At 39.6% G+C, this 20,119-nt stretch overlaps 1 protein-coding gene across 1 annotated transcript; it reads right to left on the bottom strand.

Annotated features, from left to right (window-relative positions):
- Nucleotides 1–5,784: 5,784 nt before the first annotated feature.
- LOC139754285 (uncharacterized) lies at nt 5,785–19,299 on the bottom strand. Its single transcript, XM_071671667.1, has 3 exons — nt 19,178–19,299; nt 18,778–18,964; nt 5,785–6,348 (listed from the first exon to the last, which is right to left on the bottom strand). Exons 1-3 carry the CDS (start codon nt 19,297–19,299, stop codon nt 6,106–6,108), a joined length of 552 nt encoding a protein of 183 aa, XP_071527768.1. The 3' UTR covers nt 5,785–6,105.
- Nucleotides 19,300–20,119: the final 820 nt, after the last annotated feature.

Consider the following 20,119-nt stretch of genomic DNA (forward strand, 5'->3'; position numbering starts at 1 on the left):
TCGCTGATGAAACAGAGCTGGAGGTTGATTCGGGTGAGAAGTTGCAGAAGCTGGTGAGTGAGTTTGGTAAAGTGTGTGAAAGAAGAAAACTGAGTGTAAATGTGAATAAGAGCAAGGTTATTAGGCAGAGTAGGGTTAGGGGACAAGTCAATTGGGAAGTAAATTTGAATGGAGAAAACTGGAGGAAGTGAAGTGTTTTAGATATCTGGGAGTGGATTTGGCACCGGATGGAACCATGGAAGCGGAAGTGAGTGATAGGGTGGGGGAGGGGGCGAAAGTTGTGGAAGCATTGAAAAATGTGTGAAATTCGAGATCGTTATCTTGGAAAAAGAAATGAGTATTTTTTGTAGGAATAGTGGTTCCAACAATGTTATATGGTTGCGAGGCGTGGGCTATAGATAGAGTTGTGCGGAGGAGGGTGGATGTGCTGGAAATGAGATGTTTGAGGACAATATTTGGTGTGAGGTGGTTTGATCGAATAAGTGATGAAAGGGTATGAGAGATGTGTGGTAATAAAAAGAGTATGGTTGAGAGAGCAGAAGAGGGTGTTTTGAAAGGGTTCGGTCACATAGAGAGAATGAGTGAGGAAAGATTGATGAAGAGGATGTATATGTCAGAGGTGGAAGGAACGAGAAGTGTGAGACCAAATTGGTGGTGGAAAGATGGAGTGAAAAAGATTCTTAGTGATTGGGGCCTGAACATGCAGGAGGGTGAAGGCATGCAAGGAATAGAGTGAATTGGAACGATGCGTTATACCGGCGTCCATGTGCTGTCAATGGATTGAACCAGGACATGTAAAGCGTCTGAGGTAAACCATGGGAAGTTCTGTTCGGCCTGGATGTGGAAAGGGAGCTGTGGTTTCAGTGCATTATACATGACAGCTAGAGACTGAGTGGTAACCAATGTGGCCTTTTTGACTTTTCTTAGGGCTACCTTGCGCACGTACGGGGGGAAGGGGTTGATATTTCATGTGTGGCGGAGTGGCGATAGGAATAAATAAAGGCAGACAGTATGAATTATGTTCGTGTATAAATATGTATATGTCTATGTGTGTATATATATATATATATATATATATATATATATATATATACGCTGAGATGTATAGATATGTATATGTGCGTGTGTGGACGTGTATGTATATACATGTGAATGTAGGTGGGTTGGACCATTCTTTCATATTTTCCTTGCGCTACCACGCTACCATGACGGACAGCGACAAAGGTCAATCTTTCCTCACTCATTCTCTCCATGTCCCCAAACCATTTCAAAACACCCTCCTCTGATCTCTCAACCACGCTCTTTTTATTTCCACACATCTCTCTTACCCTTACATTACTTACTCGATCAAACCACCTCACACCACACATTGTCCTCAAACATCTCATTTCCAGCACATCCACCCTCTTCCGCACAATTCTATCGATAGCCCACGCCTCACAACCATACAACATTTTTGGAACAGCTATTCCTTCAAACATACCCATTTTAGCTTTCCAAGATATTGTTCTCGACTTCCACACATTATTCAAGGCTCCCAGGATTTTCGCCCCCTCCACCACACTATGATTCACTTCCGCTTCCATGGTTCCATTCGCTGCCAGATCCACTCCCAGATATCTAAAACACTTTATTTCCTCCAGTTTTTCTCCATTCAAACTTACCTCCCAATTGACTTGACCCTCACCCTACTGTACCTAATAACCTTGCTCTTATTCACATTTACTCTTAACTTTCTTCTTTCATACACTTTACCAAACTCAGTCACCAGCTTCTGCAGTTTCTCACATGAATCAGCCACCAGCGCTGTATCAGCAGCGAACAGCAACTGACTCACTTCCCAAGCTCTCTCATCCCCAACAGACTTCATACTTGCCCCTCTTTCCAAAACTCTTGCATTCACCTCCCTAACAACCCCATCCATAAACAAATTAAACAACCATGGAGACATCACACACCCCTGCCGCAAACCTACATTCACTGAGAACCAATCACTTTCCTCTCTTCCTACATGTACACATGCCTTACATCCTCGATCAAAACTTTTCACTACTTCTAAAAACTTGCCTCCCATACCATATATTCTTAATACCTTCCACAGAGCATCTCTATCAACTCTATCATATGCCTTCTCCAGATCCATAAATGTAACATACAAATCCATTTGCTTTTCTAAGAATTTCATACATACATTCTTCAAATCAAACACCTGATCAACACACACACACATACACACATATATATATATATATATATATATATATATATATATATATATATATATATATATATATATATATATATATATATATTCATATATTTTTTTTTTTTTTTGCTTTGTCGCTGTCTCCCGCGTTTGCGAGGTAGCGCAAGGAAACACAAGAAAGAAATGGCCCAACCCACCCCCATACACATGTATATACATACGTCCACACACGCAAATATACATACCTACACAGCTTTCCATGGTTTAACCCAGACGTTTCACATGCCCTGATTCAATCCACTGACATCACGTCAACCCCGGTATATCACATCGATCCAATTCACTCTATTCCTTGCCCTCCTTTCACCCTCCTGCATGTTCAGGCCCCGATCACACAAAATCTTTTTCACTCCATCTTTCCACCTCCAATTTGGTCTCCCACTTCTCCTCGTTCCCTCCACCTCCGACACATATATCCTCTTGGTCAAACTTTCCTCACTCATTCTCTCCATGTGCCCAAACCATTTCAAAACACCCTCTTCTGCTCTCTCAACAACGCTCTTTTTATTTCCACACATCTCTCTTACCCTTACGTTACTTACTCGATCAAACCACCTCACACCACACATTGTCCTCAAACATCTCATTTCCAGCACATCCATCCTCCTGCGCACAACTCTATCCATAGCCCACGCCTCGTAACCATACAACATTGTTGGAACCACTTTTTCTTCAAACATACACATTTTAGCTTTCCGAGATAATGTTCTCGACTTCCAACCATTCTTCAAGGCTCCTAGGATTTTCGCCCCCTCCCCCACCCTACGATCCACTTCGGCTTACATGGTTCCATCCGCTGACAGATCCACTCCCAGATATCTAAAACACTTTACTTCCTCCAGTTTTTCTCCATTTAAACTTACCTCCCAATTGACTTGACCCTCAACCCTACTGTACCTATTAACCTTGCTCTTATTCACATTTACTCTTAACTTTCTTCTTTCACACACTTTACCAAACTCAGTCACCAGCTTCTGCAGTTTCTCACATGAATCAGCCACCAGCGCTGTATCATCAGCGAACAATAACTGACTCACTTCCCAAGCTCTCTCATCCCTAACAGACTTCATATTTGCCCCTCTTTCCAAAACTCTTGCATTCACCTCCCTAACAACCCCATCCATAAACAAATTAAACAACCATGGAGACATCATACACCCCTGCCGCAAACCTACATTCACTGAGAACCAACCACTTTCCTCTTTTCCTACACGTACACATGCCTTACATCCTCGATCAAAACTTTTCACTGCTTCTAACAACTTGCCTCCCACACCATATATTCTTAATACCTTCCACAGAACATCTCTATCAACTCTATCATATGCCTTCTCCAGATCCATAAATGCTACATACAAATCCATTTGCTTTTCTAAGTATTTCTCATATACATTCTTCAAAGCAAACACTTGATCCACACATCCTCTACCACTTCTGAAACCACACTGCTCTTCCCCAATCTGATGCTCTGTACATGCCTTCACCCTCTCAATCAATACCCTCCCGTATGATTTACCAGGAATACTCAACAAACTTATACCTCTGTAATTTGAGCACTCACTCTTATCCCCTTTGCCTTTGTACAATGGCACTATGCACGCATTCCGCCAATCCTTAGGCACCTCACCATGAGTCATACATACATTAAATAACCTTACCAACCAGTTAATAATACAGTCACCCCCTTTTTAAATAAATTCCTTACGTTTAATATATTTATGAATATATATATATATATATATATATATATATATATATATATATATATATATATGTATATATATATATATATATATATATATATATATATATATATATATATATATATATATATATATATATATATATATATATATATATATATATATATATATATATATATATACATATAAATATATATATATATATATATATATATATATTTCTTTTTCTTTTTTTTTTTTTTTGCTTTGTCGCTGTCTCCCGCGTTTTCGAGGTAGTGCAAGGAAACAGGCGAAAGAAATGGCCCAACCCACCCCCATACACATGTATATACATACGTCCACACACGCAAATATACATACCTCCACAGATTTCCTTGGTTTACCCCAGACGCTTCATATGCCCTGATTTAACCCACTGACAGCACATCAACCCTCGTATACCGCATCGATTCAATTCACTCTATTCCTTGCCCTCCTTTCACCCTCCTGCATGTTCAGGCCCCGATCACACAAAATCTTTTTCACTCCATCTTTCCACCTCCAATTTGGTCTCCCACTTCTCCTCGTTCCCTCCACCTCCGACACATATATCCTCTTGGTCAATCTTTCCTCACTCATTCTCTCCATGTGCCCAAACCATTTCAAAACACCATCTTCTGCTCTCTCAACCATGCTCTTTTTCTTTCCACACATCTCTCTTACCCTTACGTTACTTACTCGATCAAACCACCTCACACCACACATTATCCTCAAACATCTCATTTCCAGCACATCCATCCTCCTGCGCACAACTCTATCCATAGCCCACGCCTCGCAACCATACAACATTGTTGGAACAACTATTCCTTCAAACATACCCATTTTTGCTTTCCGAGATAATATTCTCGACTTCCACACATTCTTCAAGGCTCCCAGAATTTTCGCCCCCTCCCCCACCCTATGATCCACTTCCGCTTCCATGGTTCCATCCGCTGCCAGATCCACTCCCAGATATCTAAAACACTTTACTTCCTCCAGTTTTTCTCCATTCAAACTTACCTCCCAGTTGACTTGACCCTCAACACTACTGTACCTAATAACCTTGCTCTTATTCACATTTACTCTTAACTTTCTTCTTTCACACACTTTACCATCTCAGTCACCAGCTTCTGCAGTTTCTCACATGAATCAGCCACCAGCGCTATATCATCAGCGAACAACAACTGACTCATTTCCCAAGCTCTCTCATCCTCAACAGACTTCATACTTGCCCCTCTTTCCAAAATATGTATATATATATATATATATATATATTTATATATATACATATATATATATATATATATATATATATATATATATATATATATATATATATATATATATATATATATATATATATATATATATATATATTATCCCTGGGGATAGGGGATTAAGAATACTTCCCACGTATTCCCTGCGTGTCGTAGAAGGCGACTAAAAGGGGAGGGAGCGGGGGGCTGGAAATCCTCCCCTCTCTTTTTTTTTTTTTTTTTTTTTTTTTTTTTTTTTTTAATTTTCCAAAAGAAGGAACAGAGAATTGGGCCAGGTGAGGGTATTCCCTCAAAGGCCCAGTCCTCTGTTCTTAATGCTACCTCGCTAACGCGGGAAATGGCGAATAGTTTAAAAGAAAGAAATATATATATATATATACCTTGTATTTATCTTTATTTGTGTACACACGCACAGTTTTATCGACAAACCCCAAGGAAAGGATTAACACCTAGTTTGGATGTAGGACTAAAGATGATATATTTGTTCTTGTTAATTTTGCTATTTCTTGTAGTGCTTTTTTTTGGTAATGGTTTACAATTTCTGATATTTGTGTGTCATACTACATATGTGCTATATATTCTTTTTCGATAATGATATAGAAAGCATCAATATGAATTAACATTTCGTGTAATTTGGTAGGAGGACTTTTAGCACTTTCCTTTTAATTCTAATTTGTCGTAGATTTAATGTTTTAAAGTAAGTAAATGTATATATACATACAAGTTTTATTATAAATGTCATTTCGTAGATTCAATAATTGTGATGTGTAGATATATTTGCTTGCATTTTCCAGATGTGAGAAATTTCCAATGAATATGTGAGTCAGGGAGATAATGTTGTTCATACCCCAGAGAGAACAGCGGGCACGAGCAACAATGCAGCCAACGTGGAGGCCCAGACCTCGTCAGCCAGAGGATAGTAGAGGCTCAGCCAGTTTGGTGTTAGCTTCGGCTTGGCCATGCTGAAGGAGATAAAGGCGTACGTGTAGCCAAGGGTGTACTCAAAGCGTTCCAGGCGATGGTAGAGAACTGCGTGGTAGACAGGGGTCATGAACACCTTCCTCTCTGACGTTAGATCAAGAGCCTGGTAGAAAACGTGGAACAAAAGATCAGAGCTATATGTATTCTGATTATGCGTCATAATGAGACAACCATACACACACACAAGCACACAAACACACACCCACACACAGACACACACACACACACACACACACACACACACACATATATATATGTTGAAATGCTTTGGTCATATGGAGAGAATGAGGGAGGAAAGATTGACAGAGGATATAAGTGTCAGAGGTGAAGGGAACGAGAAGTGGGAGACCAAATTGGGGGTAGAAGGATGTAATGAAAATGATTTTGAGCGATTGGGGCTTGAACATGCAGGAGGATGACAGGCACGCAAGGAATAGAATGAATTGGAACGATGTAGTACACCGGGACCGACGTGCTGTCAGTGCATTGAAACAGGGAATTTGAAGCGTCTGGGGGTAAACAGGGTTTGTTGGGCCTTGATGTGGAAAAAGGGCACTAGTTTCGGTGCATTACATATGACAGCTAGAGACTGAGTGTAAATGAATGTCGCCTTTGTTGTCTTTTCTTAGCGCTAACTCGCAGCGGGGGTTGAATGCTATTTCATGTGTGGCGGAGTAGCGACAAGGAAGGATGAATGCAGCAAATACAAATATATACAACTGTATGAATGTATTTGTCTATGCATGTATATGTGTGTATACGCTGAAATGTATAGGTATGTATATGTGCGTCTGTGGTCGTTCATGTGTATACATGTGTATGTGGGTGGATTGGGCCATTATTTCGTCTGCTTCCTTGCGCTACTTCGCTAACGCGGGAGACAGCGATCAAGTATTATATATGTATATATATATATATATATATATATATATATATATATATATATATATATATATATATATATATATATATATATATATATATATATATATATATATATATATATATATATATATATATATATATATGTATATATATATATATATATATATATATATATATGTATGTATATATATATATATATATATATATATATATATATATATATATATATATATATATATATATATATATATATATATATATATATATATATATATATATATATATATATATATACATATATATATATATATATATTATCCCTGGGGATAGGGGAGAAAGAATACTTCTCATGTATTCCCTGCGTGTCGTAGAAGGCGACTAAAAGGGGAGGGAGCGGGAGGCTGGAAATCCTCCCCTCTCGTTTTTTTTTAATTTTCCAAAAGAAGGAACAGAGGGGGCCAGCTGAGGATATTCCAAAAAAGGACCAGTCCTCTGTTCCTAACGCTACCTCGCTAACGCGGGAAATGGCGAATAGTTTAAAAAAAAAAAGAAAAATATATATATATATATATATATATATATATATATATATATATATATATATATATATATATATATATATATATATATATATATATATATATATATATATATATATATATATATATATGTATATATATGGTTTCGGTGCATTATTACATGACAGCTAGAGACTGAGTGTGAACGAATGGGGCCTTTGGTGTTTTTCCTAGCGCTACCTCGCACACATGAGGGGGGAGGGGGTTGTTATTCCATGCGTGGCGAGGTGGCGATGGAACAAATAAAGGCAGACAGTATGAATTATGTACATGTGTATATATGTATATGTGTGTGGGTGTATATATATGTGTACATTGAGATGTATAGGTATGTATATTGTGCGTGTGTGGACATGTATGTATATACATGTGTATGTGGGCGGGTTGGGCCATTCTTTCGTCTGTTTCCTTGCGCTACCTCGCTAACGCGGGAGACAGCGACAAAGCAAATAAATAAAATAGATATATATAGATATATATATAGATACATGTCTATGCATATATCTTTTCTTTTTCTTTTAAACTATTCGCCATTTCCCGCGTCAGCGAGGTAGCGTTAAGAACAGAGGACTGGGCCTTTTTTGGAATATCCTCGCCTGGCCCCACTCTGTTCCTTCTTTTGGAAAATTAAAAGAAACAAAAAACGAGAGGGGAGGATTTCCAGCCCCCCTCTCCCTCCCCTTTTAGTCGCCTTCTACGACACGCAGGGAATACGTGGGAAGTATTCTTAATCCCCTATGCCCAGGGATATATATATATATATATATATATATATATATATATATATATATATATATATATATATATATATATATATATATATATATATATATATATATATATATATATGTATGTATGTATATATATATATATATATATATATATATATATATATATATATATATATATATATATATATATATATATATATATATATATATATATATATATATATATATATATATATATATGTATGTATATATATATATATATATATATATATATATATATATATATATATATATATATATATATATATATATATATATATATATATATATATATATATATATATATATATATATATATATATATATATATATATTTATATATGTATATATATATATATATATATATATATATATATATATATATATATATATATATATATATATATATATATATATATATATATATATATATATATATATATATATATTTTTTTTTTTTTTCTTTTTTTGCTTTGTCGCTGTCTCCCGCGTTTGCGAGGTAGCGCAAGGAAACAGACGAAAGAAATGGCCCAACCCACCCCCATACACATGTATATACATACGTCAACACACGCAAATATACATACCTACACAGCTTTCCATGGTTTACCCCAGACGCTTCACATGCCCTGATTCAATCCACTGACAGCAAGTTAACCCCGGTATACCACATCGATCCAATTCACTCTATTCCTTGTCCTCCTTTCATCCTCCTGCATGTTCAGGCCCCGATCACACAAAATCTTTTTCACTACATCTTTCCACCCCCAATTTGGTCTCCCACTTCTCCTCGTTCCCTCCACCTCCGACACATATATCCTCTTGGCCAATCTTTCCTAGCTCATTCTCTCCATGTGCCCAAACCACTTCAAAACACCCTCTTCTGCTCTCGCAACCACACTCTTTTTATTTCCACACATCTCTCTTACCCTTACGTTACTTACTCAATCAAACCACCTCACACCACACATTGTCCTCAAACATCTCATTTCCAGCACATCCACCCTCCTGCGCTCAACTCTATCCATAGCCCACGCCTCGCAACCATACAACATTGTTGGAACCACTATTCCTTCAAACATACCCATTTTTGCTTTCCGAGATAATGTTCTCTACTTCCACACATTCTTCGAGGCTCCCAGGATTTTCGCCCCCTCCCCCACCCTATGATCCACTTCCGCTTCCATGGTTCCATCCGCTGCCAGATCCACTTCCAGATATCTAAAACACTTTACTTCCTAAAGTTTTTCTTCATTCAAACTTACCTCCCAATTGTCTTGACCCTCAACCCTACTGTACCTAATAACCTTGCTCTTATTCACATTTACTCTTAACTTTCTTCTTTCATACACTTTACCAAACTCAGTCACCAGCTTCTGCAGTTTCTCACATGAATCAGCCACCAGAGCTGTATCATCAGCGAACAACAGCTGACTCACTTCCCAAGCTCTCTCATCCACAACAGACTTCATACTCGCCCGTCTTTCCAACTCTCTTGCATTCACCTCCCTAACAACACCATCCATAAACAAATTAAACAACCATGGAGACATCACACACCCCTGCCGCAAACCTACATTCACTGAGAACCAATCACTTTCCTCTCTTCCTACACGTACACATGCCTTACATCCTCGATAAAAACTTTTCACTGCTTCTAACAACTTGCCTCCCACACCATATATTCTTAATACCTTCCACAGAGCATCTCTATCAACTTTATCATATGCCTTCTCCAGATCCATAAATGCTACATACAAATCCATTTGCTTTTCTAAGTATTTCTCACATACATTCTTCAAAGCAAACACCTGATCCACACATCCTCTACCACTTCTGAAACCACACTGCTCTTCCCCAATCTGATGCTCTGTACATGACTTCACCCTCTCAATCAATACCCTCCCATATTTGTACCAGGAATTCTCAACAAACTTATACCTCTGAAATTTGGGCACTCACTCTTATCTCCTTTGCCTTTGTACAATGGCACTATGCACGCATTCCGCCAATCCTCAGGCACCTCACCATGAGTCATGCATACATTAAATAACCTTACCAACCAGTCAATAATACAGTCACCCCCTTTTTTAATAAATTCCACGGCAATACCATCCAAACCTCCTGCCTTGCCGGCTTTCATCTTTCGCAAAGCTTTTACTACCTCTTCTCTGTTTACCAAATCGTTCTCCGTAACCCTCTCACTTTGCACACAAACTCGACCAAAACAACCTATATCTACCACTCTATCATCAAACACATTCAACAAAACTTCAAAATACAAACTCCATCTCCTTCTTACATCACCGCTACTTGTTATTACCTTCCCATTAGCCCCCTTCACCGATGTACCCATTTGTTCCCTTGTCCTACGCAATTTATTTACCTCCTTCCAAAACATCTTTTCATTCTACCTAAGATTTAATGATACTCTCTCACCACATCTCTCATTTGCCCTTTTTTTCGCCCCTTCCACATTTATCGTAACTTCCTGCCTCTTTCTTTTATATAACTCCCAGTCATTTGCATTATTTCCCTGCAAAAGTCGTCCAAATTCCTCTCTCTTCTCTTTCAGGAATAATCTTACTTTTTCATCACACCACTCACTACCCTTTGTAATCTGCCCACCTCCCACGCTTCTCATTCCACAAGCTTCTTTTGCGCAAGCCATCACTGCTTCCCTTTTGGTCCTTCCATTTTGGTCTCCCACTTCTCCTCGTTCCTCCATTTCTGACATATATATCCTCTTTGTCAATCTTTGCTAACTCATTCTCTCCATATGAGCAAACCATTTCAAAACACCCCCTTCTATTCTTTCAACCACACACTGTTTTTTTTTTACCACACATCTCTCTTACACTTTCAATACTTACTCGATCAACCACCTCACACCACATAATGTCCTCAGACATCTCATTTCGAGCATATCCACCCTCCTCTGCACAACTCTATCTATAGCCTACGCGTCACAACCATATAACATTGCTGGAACCACTATTTCGTCAAACTTACCCATTTTGTCTTTCTAAAATAAAGTTCTCGACTTCCACACATTTTTCAACGCTCCCAGAACTTTCGCCCGCTCGCCCATCCTATGATTCACTTCTGCTTCCATGGTTCCATCCGATGTCAAATCCACTTGCAGATGTCTAAAACACTTCACTTCCTCCACCTTTTCTCCATTCAAACTTACCTCCCCATTAACTTGTCCCTCAACTCTACTAGAGCTATTATCCTTGTTCTTATTCACATCTACTCTCAGCTTTCTTCTTTCACACACTTTACCAAACTCAGTCACCAGCTTCTGCAGTTTCTCACTCGAATCAGCCACCAGCGCTATATCATCAGCGAACAACAACTGACTTACTTCCCAAGCTCTCTCCTCCACAACATACTGCATACGTGCCCCTCTTTTCAAAACTCTTGCATTCACCTCCCTCACAACCCCATCCATAAACAAATTTCACAACCATGGAGACATCATGCACACCTGCCGGAAACCAGCATTCACTGAGAACCAATCACTTTCCTCTCTTCGTATTCGTACACATGCCTTACATCCTCGATAAAAACTTTTCACTACTTCTAGAAACTTGTCTCCCACACCATATATTCTTAATCCTTTCTACAAAGCATCTCTTTCAACTCTATCATAGGCCTCCTCTAGATCCATAAATGCAGCATACAAATCCATTTGCTTTTCTAAGTATTTCTCACATACATTCTTCAAAGCAAACATCTGTTCCACACATCCTATACCACTTCTGAAACCACACTGTTATTCCCAAATCTGATGCTCAGTACATGACTTCAGCCTCTCCATTAATATCATCCCATATAATTTCCCAGGACTACTCACCAAACTTATACCTCTGTAATTTAAGCACTCTTTTATATCCTTTGCATTTGTACAGTGATACAATGCAGGCATTCCGCCAATCCTCAGGCACCTCAACGTGAGTCATACATACATTAAATAACCTTACCAACCAGTCATCATTACAGTCACCCTCTTTTTCCATATATTCCACTGCAATTCCATCCAATCCCGCGCCTTGCCGGCTTTCGTCTTCTGCAAAGCTTTTCCTGACTCTTCTCTGTTTATCTTCTGTTTCTTACGTGCTAATTGATAGGCGCGCGAAAGAGGGACTCTTGGATATTAATGTGCTGAGTGGCGCAACTGGAGGGATGTCTGGTCATTATCTTGTGGAGGCGAAGCTGAAGATTTGTAGAGGTTTTCAGAAAAGAAGAGAGAATGTTGGGGTGAAGAGAGTGGTGAGAGTAAGTGAGCTTGGAAGGAGACTTGTGTGAGGAAGAGACTGAGTACAGAATGGAAAAAGGTGAGAACAAAGGACGTAAGGGGAGTGGGGGAGGAATGGGATGTATTTACGGAAGTAGTGATGGCTTGTGCAAAAGATGCTTGTGGCATGAGAAGCGTGGGAGGTGGGCAGATTACAAAGGGTTGTGAGTGGTGAGATGAAAAATTAAGTTTATTAGTGAAAGAGAAGAGAGAGGCATTTGGACGACTTTTGCAGGGAAATAATGCAAATGACTGGGAGATATACAAAAGAAAGAGGCAGGAGGTTACGATAAATGTGGAAGGGGCGAAAAAAGAGCAAATGAGAGATGGGGTGAGAGAGTATCATTAAATTTTAGGGAGAATAAAAAGATGTTTTGGAAGGAGGTAAATAAAGTGCGTAAGACAAGGGAACAAATGGGTACATCAGTGAAGGGGGCTAATGGGAAGGTAATAACAAGTAGTGGTGATGTGAGGAGATGGAGTTTGTATTTTCAAGTTTTGTTGAATGTGTTTGATGATAGAGTAGTAGACATAGGGTGTTATGGTCGAGGTTGTGTGCCAAGTGAGAGGGTTGTGGAGAACGATTTGGTAAATAGAGAAGAGCTAGTAAAAGCTTTGCGAAAGATGAAAGCCTGCAAGGCAGCGGAATCGGATGGTATTGAGGTGGAATTTATTAAAAAAAGGGGTGACTTTATTGTTGACTGCTCGGTAAGGTTATTTAACATATGTATGACTAATGGTGAGGTGCTTGAGGTCTGACGGAATGCTTGCATAGAGCCATTATACAAAGGCAAAGGGGATAAAAGTGAGTGCTCAAATTACAGAAGTACAAGTTTATTGAGTATTCCTGGGAAATTAAAAGGGAGGGTGTTGATTGAGAGGGTGAAGGCATGTACAAAGCATCAAATTGGGGAATAGAAGTGTGGTTTCAGAAATGGTAGAGGATGTGTGGATCAGGTGTTTGCATGAAAAAAATGTGAGAAATACTCAGAAAAGCAAATGGATTTGTATGTAGCATTAATGATCTGGAGAAGGCATATGATAGAGTTGATAGAGATGCTCTGTGGAAGATATTACGAAAATATAGTGTGGGAGGTAAGTTGTTAGAAGCAGTGAAAAGCTTTAATCGTGGATGTAAGATATGTGTACGTGTAGGAAGAGAGGAAAGTGACTGGTTTTCAGTGAATGTAGGTTTGCGGCAGGGGTGTGTGATATCTCCATGGTTGTTTAATTTCTTTGTGGATGGGGTTGTTAAGAAGTTGAATGCAAAAGTTTTGGAAAGAGGAACAAGTATGCAGTCTGTTGTGTATGAGAGAGCTTGGGAAGTGAGTCAGATGTTGTTCGCTGATGATAAAGTGCTCTTGGCTGATTCAGGTGAGAAGCTGCAGAAGCTGGTGACTGAGATTGGTGAAGTGCGTGAAAGAAGAAAGCTGAGAGTAAATGTGAATAAGAGCAAGGTTATTAGGTACAGTAGGGTTGAGGGTTTAAGTCAATATGGAGGTACGTTTGAATGGAGAAAAACTGGAGGAAGTGAAGTGTTTTAGACATCTAGGAGTGCATTTGACAGCGGATGCAATAATGGAAGCCGAACTGAATCATAGGGTGGGGGAGGGAGCGTTAAAAATTGTGTGGAAGTCGACAACGTTATCTGTAAAGAAAAAATGGGTATGTTTGAAGCAATAGTGTTCCGACAATGTTATATGGTTGCGAGGCGTGGGCTATAGATAGAGTTGTGCAGAGGATGATGGATATGCTGGAAATGAGATGTTTGAGGACAATATTTGTTGTGAGATGGTTTGATCGAGTAAGTAATGAAAGGGTAAAAGAGATGTGTGGTAATAGAACCGGTTTGGTTGTGAGAGCAAAACGAGGGTAATTTGAAATCGTTTTGTAACATGGAGAGAATGAATGACGAAAGATTGACAAATAGGATATATGTATAAGAGATGGAGGAACGAGGAGGAGTGGAAGACCAAATTGGAGGTGGAAAGATGGAGTGAAAAAGATTTTGAGTGATCGGGGCCCGAACATGCAGGAGGGTGAAAGGCGTGCAAGGAATAGAGTGAATTGGAACGATGTGCTATGCTGGAGTCGACTTACTGTCAATGGATTGAACCAGGGCATGTCAAGAGTCTGAGGTAAACCATGGAAAGGTTTGTGGGGCTTGGAAGTGGATAGGGAGCTGCGTTTTCGGTGCATAATACAAGACAGCTAGAGACTGAGAGTGAACAATGTGACCTTTGTTGTCTTTTCCTAGCACTACCTCGCGCACATACGGGGGGATGGGGTTGTTATATCGTGTGTGGCGGGGTGTCGACGGGAATGAATAAGGGGACTGGAGTGGGGGGGCTATTAACCCTCTCCTCCTTGTATCTTAACTTTCTAAACTGGGAAACAGAAGAAGGAGTCACGCGGGGAGTGCTCATCCTCCTCGAAGGCTCAGATTGGGGTGTCTAAATGTTTGTGGGTGTAACGAAGATGAAAAAAAAAGGAGAGATAGGTAGCATGTTTGAGGAAAGGAGCTAGGAGGTTTTGGCTCTGAGTTAAACGAAGCTCAAGGGTAAACGGAAAGAGTGGTTTGAAAATATCTTGGGAGTAAAGTTAGTGAGAGGACAAGAGCAAGGGAAGGAGTAGCACTACTCCTGAAACAGGAGTGGTGGGAGTATGTGACAGAGTGTTAGAAAGTAAAGTCTAGATTGATATGGATAAAACTGAAAGTGGTTGGAGAGAGATGGGTGATTATTGGTGCATATACACCTGGGCATGAGAAGAAAATCAGGAGAGGCAAGTGTTTTGGGAGCAGCTGAGTGTGTGTGTTAGTAGCTTTGATGCACGAGACCGGGTTAGAGTGATGCGTGATTTGAATGCAAATGGGAGTAATATGGTAGTTGAGGGAATAATTTTTGTACATGGGGTGTTCAGTGTTGTAAATAGAAATCGTGAAGAGCTTGTAGAATTATGTGCTGAAAAAGGACCAGTGATTGGGAATGCCTGTTTTAAAAAGGGAGATATAAATAAGCATACATATATGAGTAGGAGAGATGGTCAGAGAGCGTTGTTGGATTTCATGTTAATTGATAGGCGAGTGAAAGAGAGACTTTTGGATGATAATGTGCTGAGACGTGCAACTGGATGGATGTCCGATCATTATCTTGTGGAGGCTAAGGTGAAGATTTGTAAAGGTTTTCAAAAAGGGAAAGAGAATGTTCGGTGAAGAGAGTGATGAGATTAAGTGAGGTTGGTAAAGAGACTTGTTTGAGGAAGTACCATGAGAGACTGAGCAGAGAATGGAAAAAGTTGAGAACAAAGGACGTAAGAGGAGTGGTGGAGGAATGGGATGTATTTAGGGAAGCAGTGATGGCTTGTGCAAAAGATACTTGTGGCTGAGGAGTGTGGTATGTGGGAGATTAGAAAGGGTAGGGAGTTGTGTGATGAAGATGTATGATTATTAGTGAAAGAGAAGAGAGAAGCATTTGGACGATTTTTGGAAGGAAATAATGCAAGTGACTGGGAGATGTATAAAAGAAAGAGGAAGGAGGTCAAGAGAAAGGTGCAAGAGGCGAAAAACAAGGCAATTGGGAGTTGGGGTGAGAGAATATCATTAAATTTTAGGGAGAATAAAAAGACATTTTTAGAGTGAGGTAAATAAAGTGCGTAAGACAAGGGAACGAAAGGGAACATCAGTGAAGGGAACTATTGGGGAGGTGATAACAGGTAGTGGTGATGTGAGAAGGAGATGGAGTGAGTATTTTGAAGGTTTTTTGAATGTGTTTGATGATAGAGTGGTCGAGGTGGTGTGCAAAGTGTGAGGGTTACGGGGAATGATTTGGTAAACAGAGAAGAGGTAGTAAAAGCTTTGCGGAAGATGGAATGCCGGCAAGGCAGCGTGTTCGGGTGGCATTGAGGTGGAACTTATCAAAAAGGGGGTGAATTTATTCTTGACAGGTTGGTAAGGTTATTTAATTTATGTACGACTAATGGTGATTTGCCTGAGTACTGGCGGAATGCTTGCATAGTGCCATTGTACAAAGGCAAAGGGGATAAGAGTGAGTGCTCAAATTACCGAGGTATAAGTCTATTGAGTATTCCTGGGAAATTAAATGGGAGGGTATTGATTGAGAGGGTGAAGGCATGTACAGAGCATCAGATTGGGGAATAGCAGTGTGGTTTCAGAGGTGGTAGAAGATGTGTCGATCAGGTGATTGCTATGAGGAATGTATGTGAGATATACTTAGAAACGCAAATGGATTTGTATGAGCATTTATGGATCTGGAGAAGGCATATGGTAGAGTTGATAGAGACTCTTTGTGGAAGGTATTACGAATATATGGTGTGGGAGGTAAGATGTTGGAAGCAGTGAAATGTTTTTATCGAGGATTTGTGTCCGTGTAGGGAAGAGAGGAAAGTGATTGGTTCTCAGTGAATGGTGGTTTACGGCTAGGGTGCGTGATGTCTCCATGGTTGTTTTATTTGTTTATGGATTGGGTTGTTAAGAAGGTGAATGCAAGAGTTTTGGAAAGGGGCAAGTATGAAGTCTATTGTGGGTGAGAGAGCTTGGGAAGTGAGTCAGTTGTTGTTCGCTGATGATACAGCGCTGTTGGCTGATTCGGGTGACAAACTGCAGAATCTGTTGACTGAGTTTGGTAAAGTGTGTGAAAGAAGAAAGCTGAGAGTAAATGTGAATAAGCGCAAAGTTATTAGGTACAGTAGGGTTGAGGGACAAGTCAATTGGGAGGTAAGTTTGAATGGAGAAAAACTGAAGGAAGTGAAATGTTTTAGATATCTGGGAGTGCTATTGGCAGCAGATGGAACAATGGAAGCCGAACTGAATCATAGGGTAGGGGAGGGTGCGAAAGTTCTGGGAGCGCTGAAAAATGTGTGGAAGTCGAGATCGTTATCTTGGAAAGCTAAAATGGTTATGTTTGAAGGAATAGTGGTTCCGAAAATGTTATATGGTTGCAAGGCGTGGGCTATAGATAGAGGTGTGCGGAGGTGGGTGGATGTGCTGGAAATGAGATGTTTGAGGGCAATATATGGTGTGAGGTGGTTTCATCGAGTAAGTATTGAAAGGGTAAAAGAGATGTGTGGTAACAAAATCAGTTTGGTTAAGACAACAGTAGAGGGTCTTTTTAAATGGTTTGGTCACATGGAGAGAATGAGTGAGGACAAATTGTCAAAGAGGATATATATGTCAGAGGTAGAAGGATCGAGAAGAAGTGGGAGACCAAATTGGAGGTGGAAAGATGGATCGAAAAAGATTTTGGGTGATCAGGGCCTGAACATGCAGGAGGATGAAAGGCGTGCAAGGATTAGAGTGAATTGGAACAATGTTATATACCGGGGTCGATATGCTGTCAATGGATTGAACCAAGACATGTGAAGCGTCTGGGGTAAACCATGGAAAGTTGTGTGGAGCCTGGATGTGGAAAGGGAGCTGTGGTCTCGGTGCATTATACATGACAGCTAGAGACTGAGTGTGAACGAAAGTGGCCTTTGATGTCTTTTCCGAGCGCTACCTCACGTATATACGGAGAGGGGGTTTTCATTTCATATGTGGCGGAGTAGCGACTGGAATGAATAAGGGCAGACTGTTTGAATTGTGTAACTGTGTATATATGTATATGTCTGTGTGTATATATATGTATACGTTGAGATGTATAAGTATGCATATGTGTTGTGTTTGGACATATTTGTGGGTGGGTTGGTCCATTCTTTAGTCTGTTTCCTTGCGCTACCTCGCTAACGCGGGAGACAGCGACAAAGTATAATAAAGAGATAAATAAAAAAAAAGATATATATATATATATATATATATATATATATATATATATATATATATATATATATATATATATATATATATATATATATATCTATATATAGTATGTATATGTAATTGAGCGCGTGAGGAGCTTAGGGTGTGTGTGTGTGTGTGTCTTATAAAATATTAGATTAAAAAAGCACACCAATTTCGCTAGTAGTAACTGCTCTCGCCTTACTTCGGACCAGTAAGTAATCGGGACGACATTGAAGGTGAAGTTTAGTGCCTTCGCTATAGTCTGGAGCAGGAGGTAGTCCATCCCAGTAACCGTCCTTACAGAGGTACCATCTGACCCTGTTTCCTCCACACTGAACCATAGGGGCTTGTAGCTGGTCGCAGCAACATCAATGGTGGCACCGTAGAAGCTGAGGAGATTGAGCTGCAACTACATATTTTCAGCTACTTTATGAATTCCTACAATACGAACTTTGAATTACATTACATAAATTAGAAGCATCCATGAATTTCATTCTCCTCACAGATATAAAGTAGAAATATGGCGAGCTAATATAGTCCATAAATCCAAGTGTATTGTTGACCAGCTAGAGTGTAGAACATCCAGACACGATTATGCTCACTTGTTGTACTTGTCAGGGAAGAGTGGAAGGTGGGAGGTGAGAGTAAGCCCCTGGCGCGGCGTCCATGAGGCAATACGTAACGACTGGGCTCCACTTGGGCTATAGGGCAGGTGGAGATGCATACTACACCTGCAGGGAGGAGAGAGAGAGAGAGAGAGAGAGAGAGAGAGAGAGAGAGAGAGAGAGAGAGAGAGAGAGAGAGAGAGAGAGAGAGAGAGAGAGAGAGAGAGAGATTGCTCATTTCTTACAGTATATCGCTAATTTTTAACTTCAACTGTAAAAATGTCACATTTAACCAACTAAATGAATGTTGTTTACCTCACTAAATGAGACTCAATAGTTCTGAAATATTTGTTGTTTTCATAAAGTGATGTGAACACTCTATGTGATGTATTATAAGTTAGAATACTCTTGATTTACAATCTGCTGGTGATGGGGATTGATCATCCAAAATAATAATATCAACATCTACATGAAAAATGTCGTCGCACTGCAAATAACTTGGTGATATATATATATATATATATATATATATATATATATATATATATATATATATATATATATATATATCTTTTCTTTCTTTCAAACTATTCGCCATTTCCCGCGTTAGCGAGGTAGCGTTAAGAACAGAGGACTGGGCCTTTGAGGGAATATCCTCACCTGGCCCCCTTCTCTGTTCCTTCTTTTGGAAAATAAAAAAAAAAAATGATGAGAGGGGAGGATTTCCAGCCCCCCGCTCCCTCCCCTTTTAGTCGCCTCCTACGACACGCAGGGAACACGTAGGAAGTATTCTTTCTCCCCTATCCCCAGGGATATATATATATATATTTTTTTTTTTTTTTCTTTTATACTTTGTCGCTGTCTCCCGCGTTTGCGAGGTAGCGCAAGGAAACAGACGAAAGAAATGGCCCAACCCCCCCCCCCCCATACACATGTACA

The sequence above is a fragment of the Panulirus ornatus genome, chromosome 16, assembly GCF_036320965.1.
Source record: "Panulirus ornatus isolate Po-2019 chromosome 16, ASM3632096v1, whole genome shotgun sequence".
Classification (NCBI taxonomy): domain Eukaryota; kingdom Metazoa; phylum Arthropoda; class Malacostraca; order Decapoda; family Palinuridae; genus Panulirus; species Panulirus ornatus.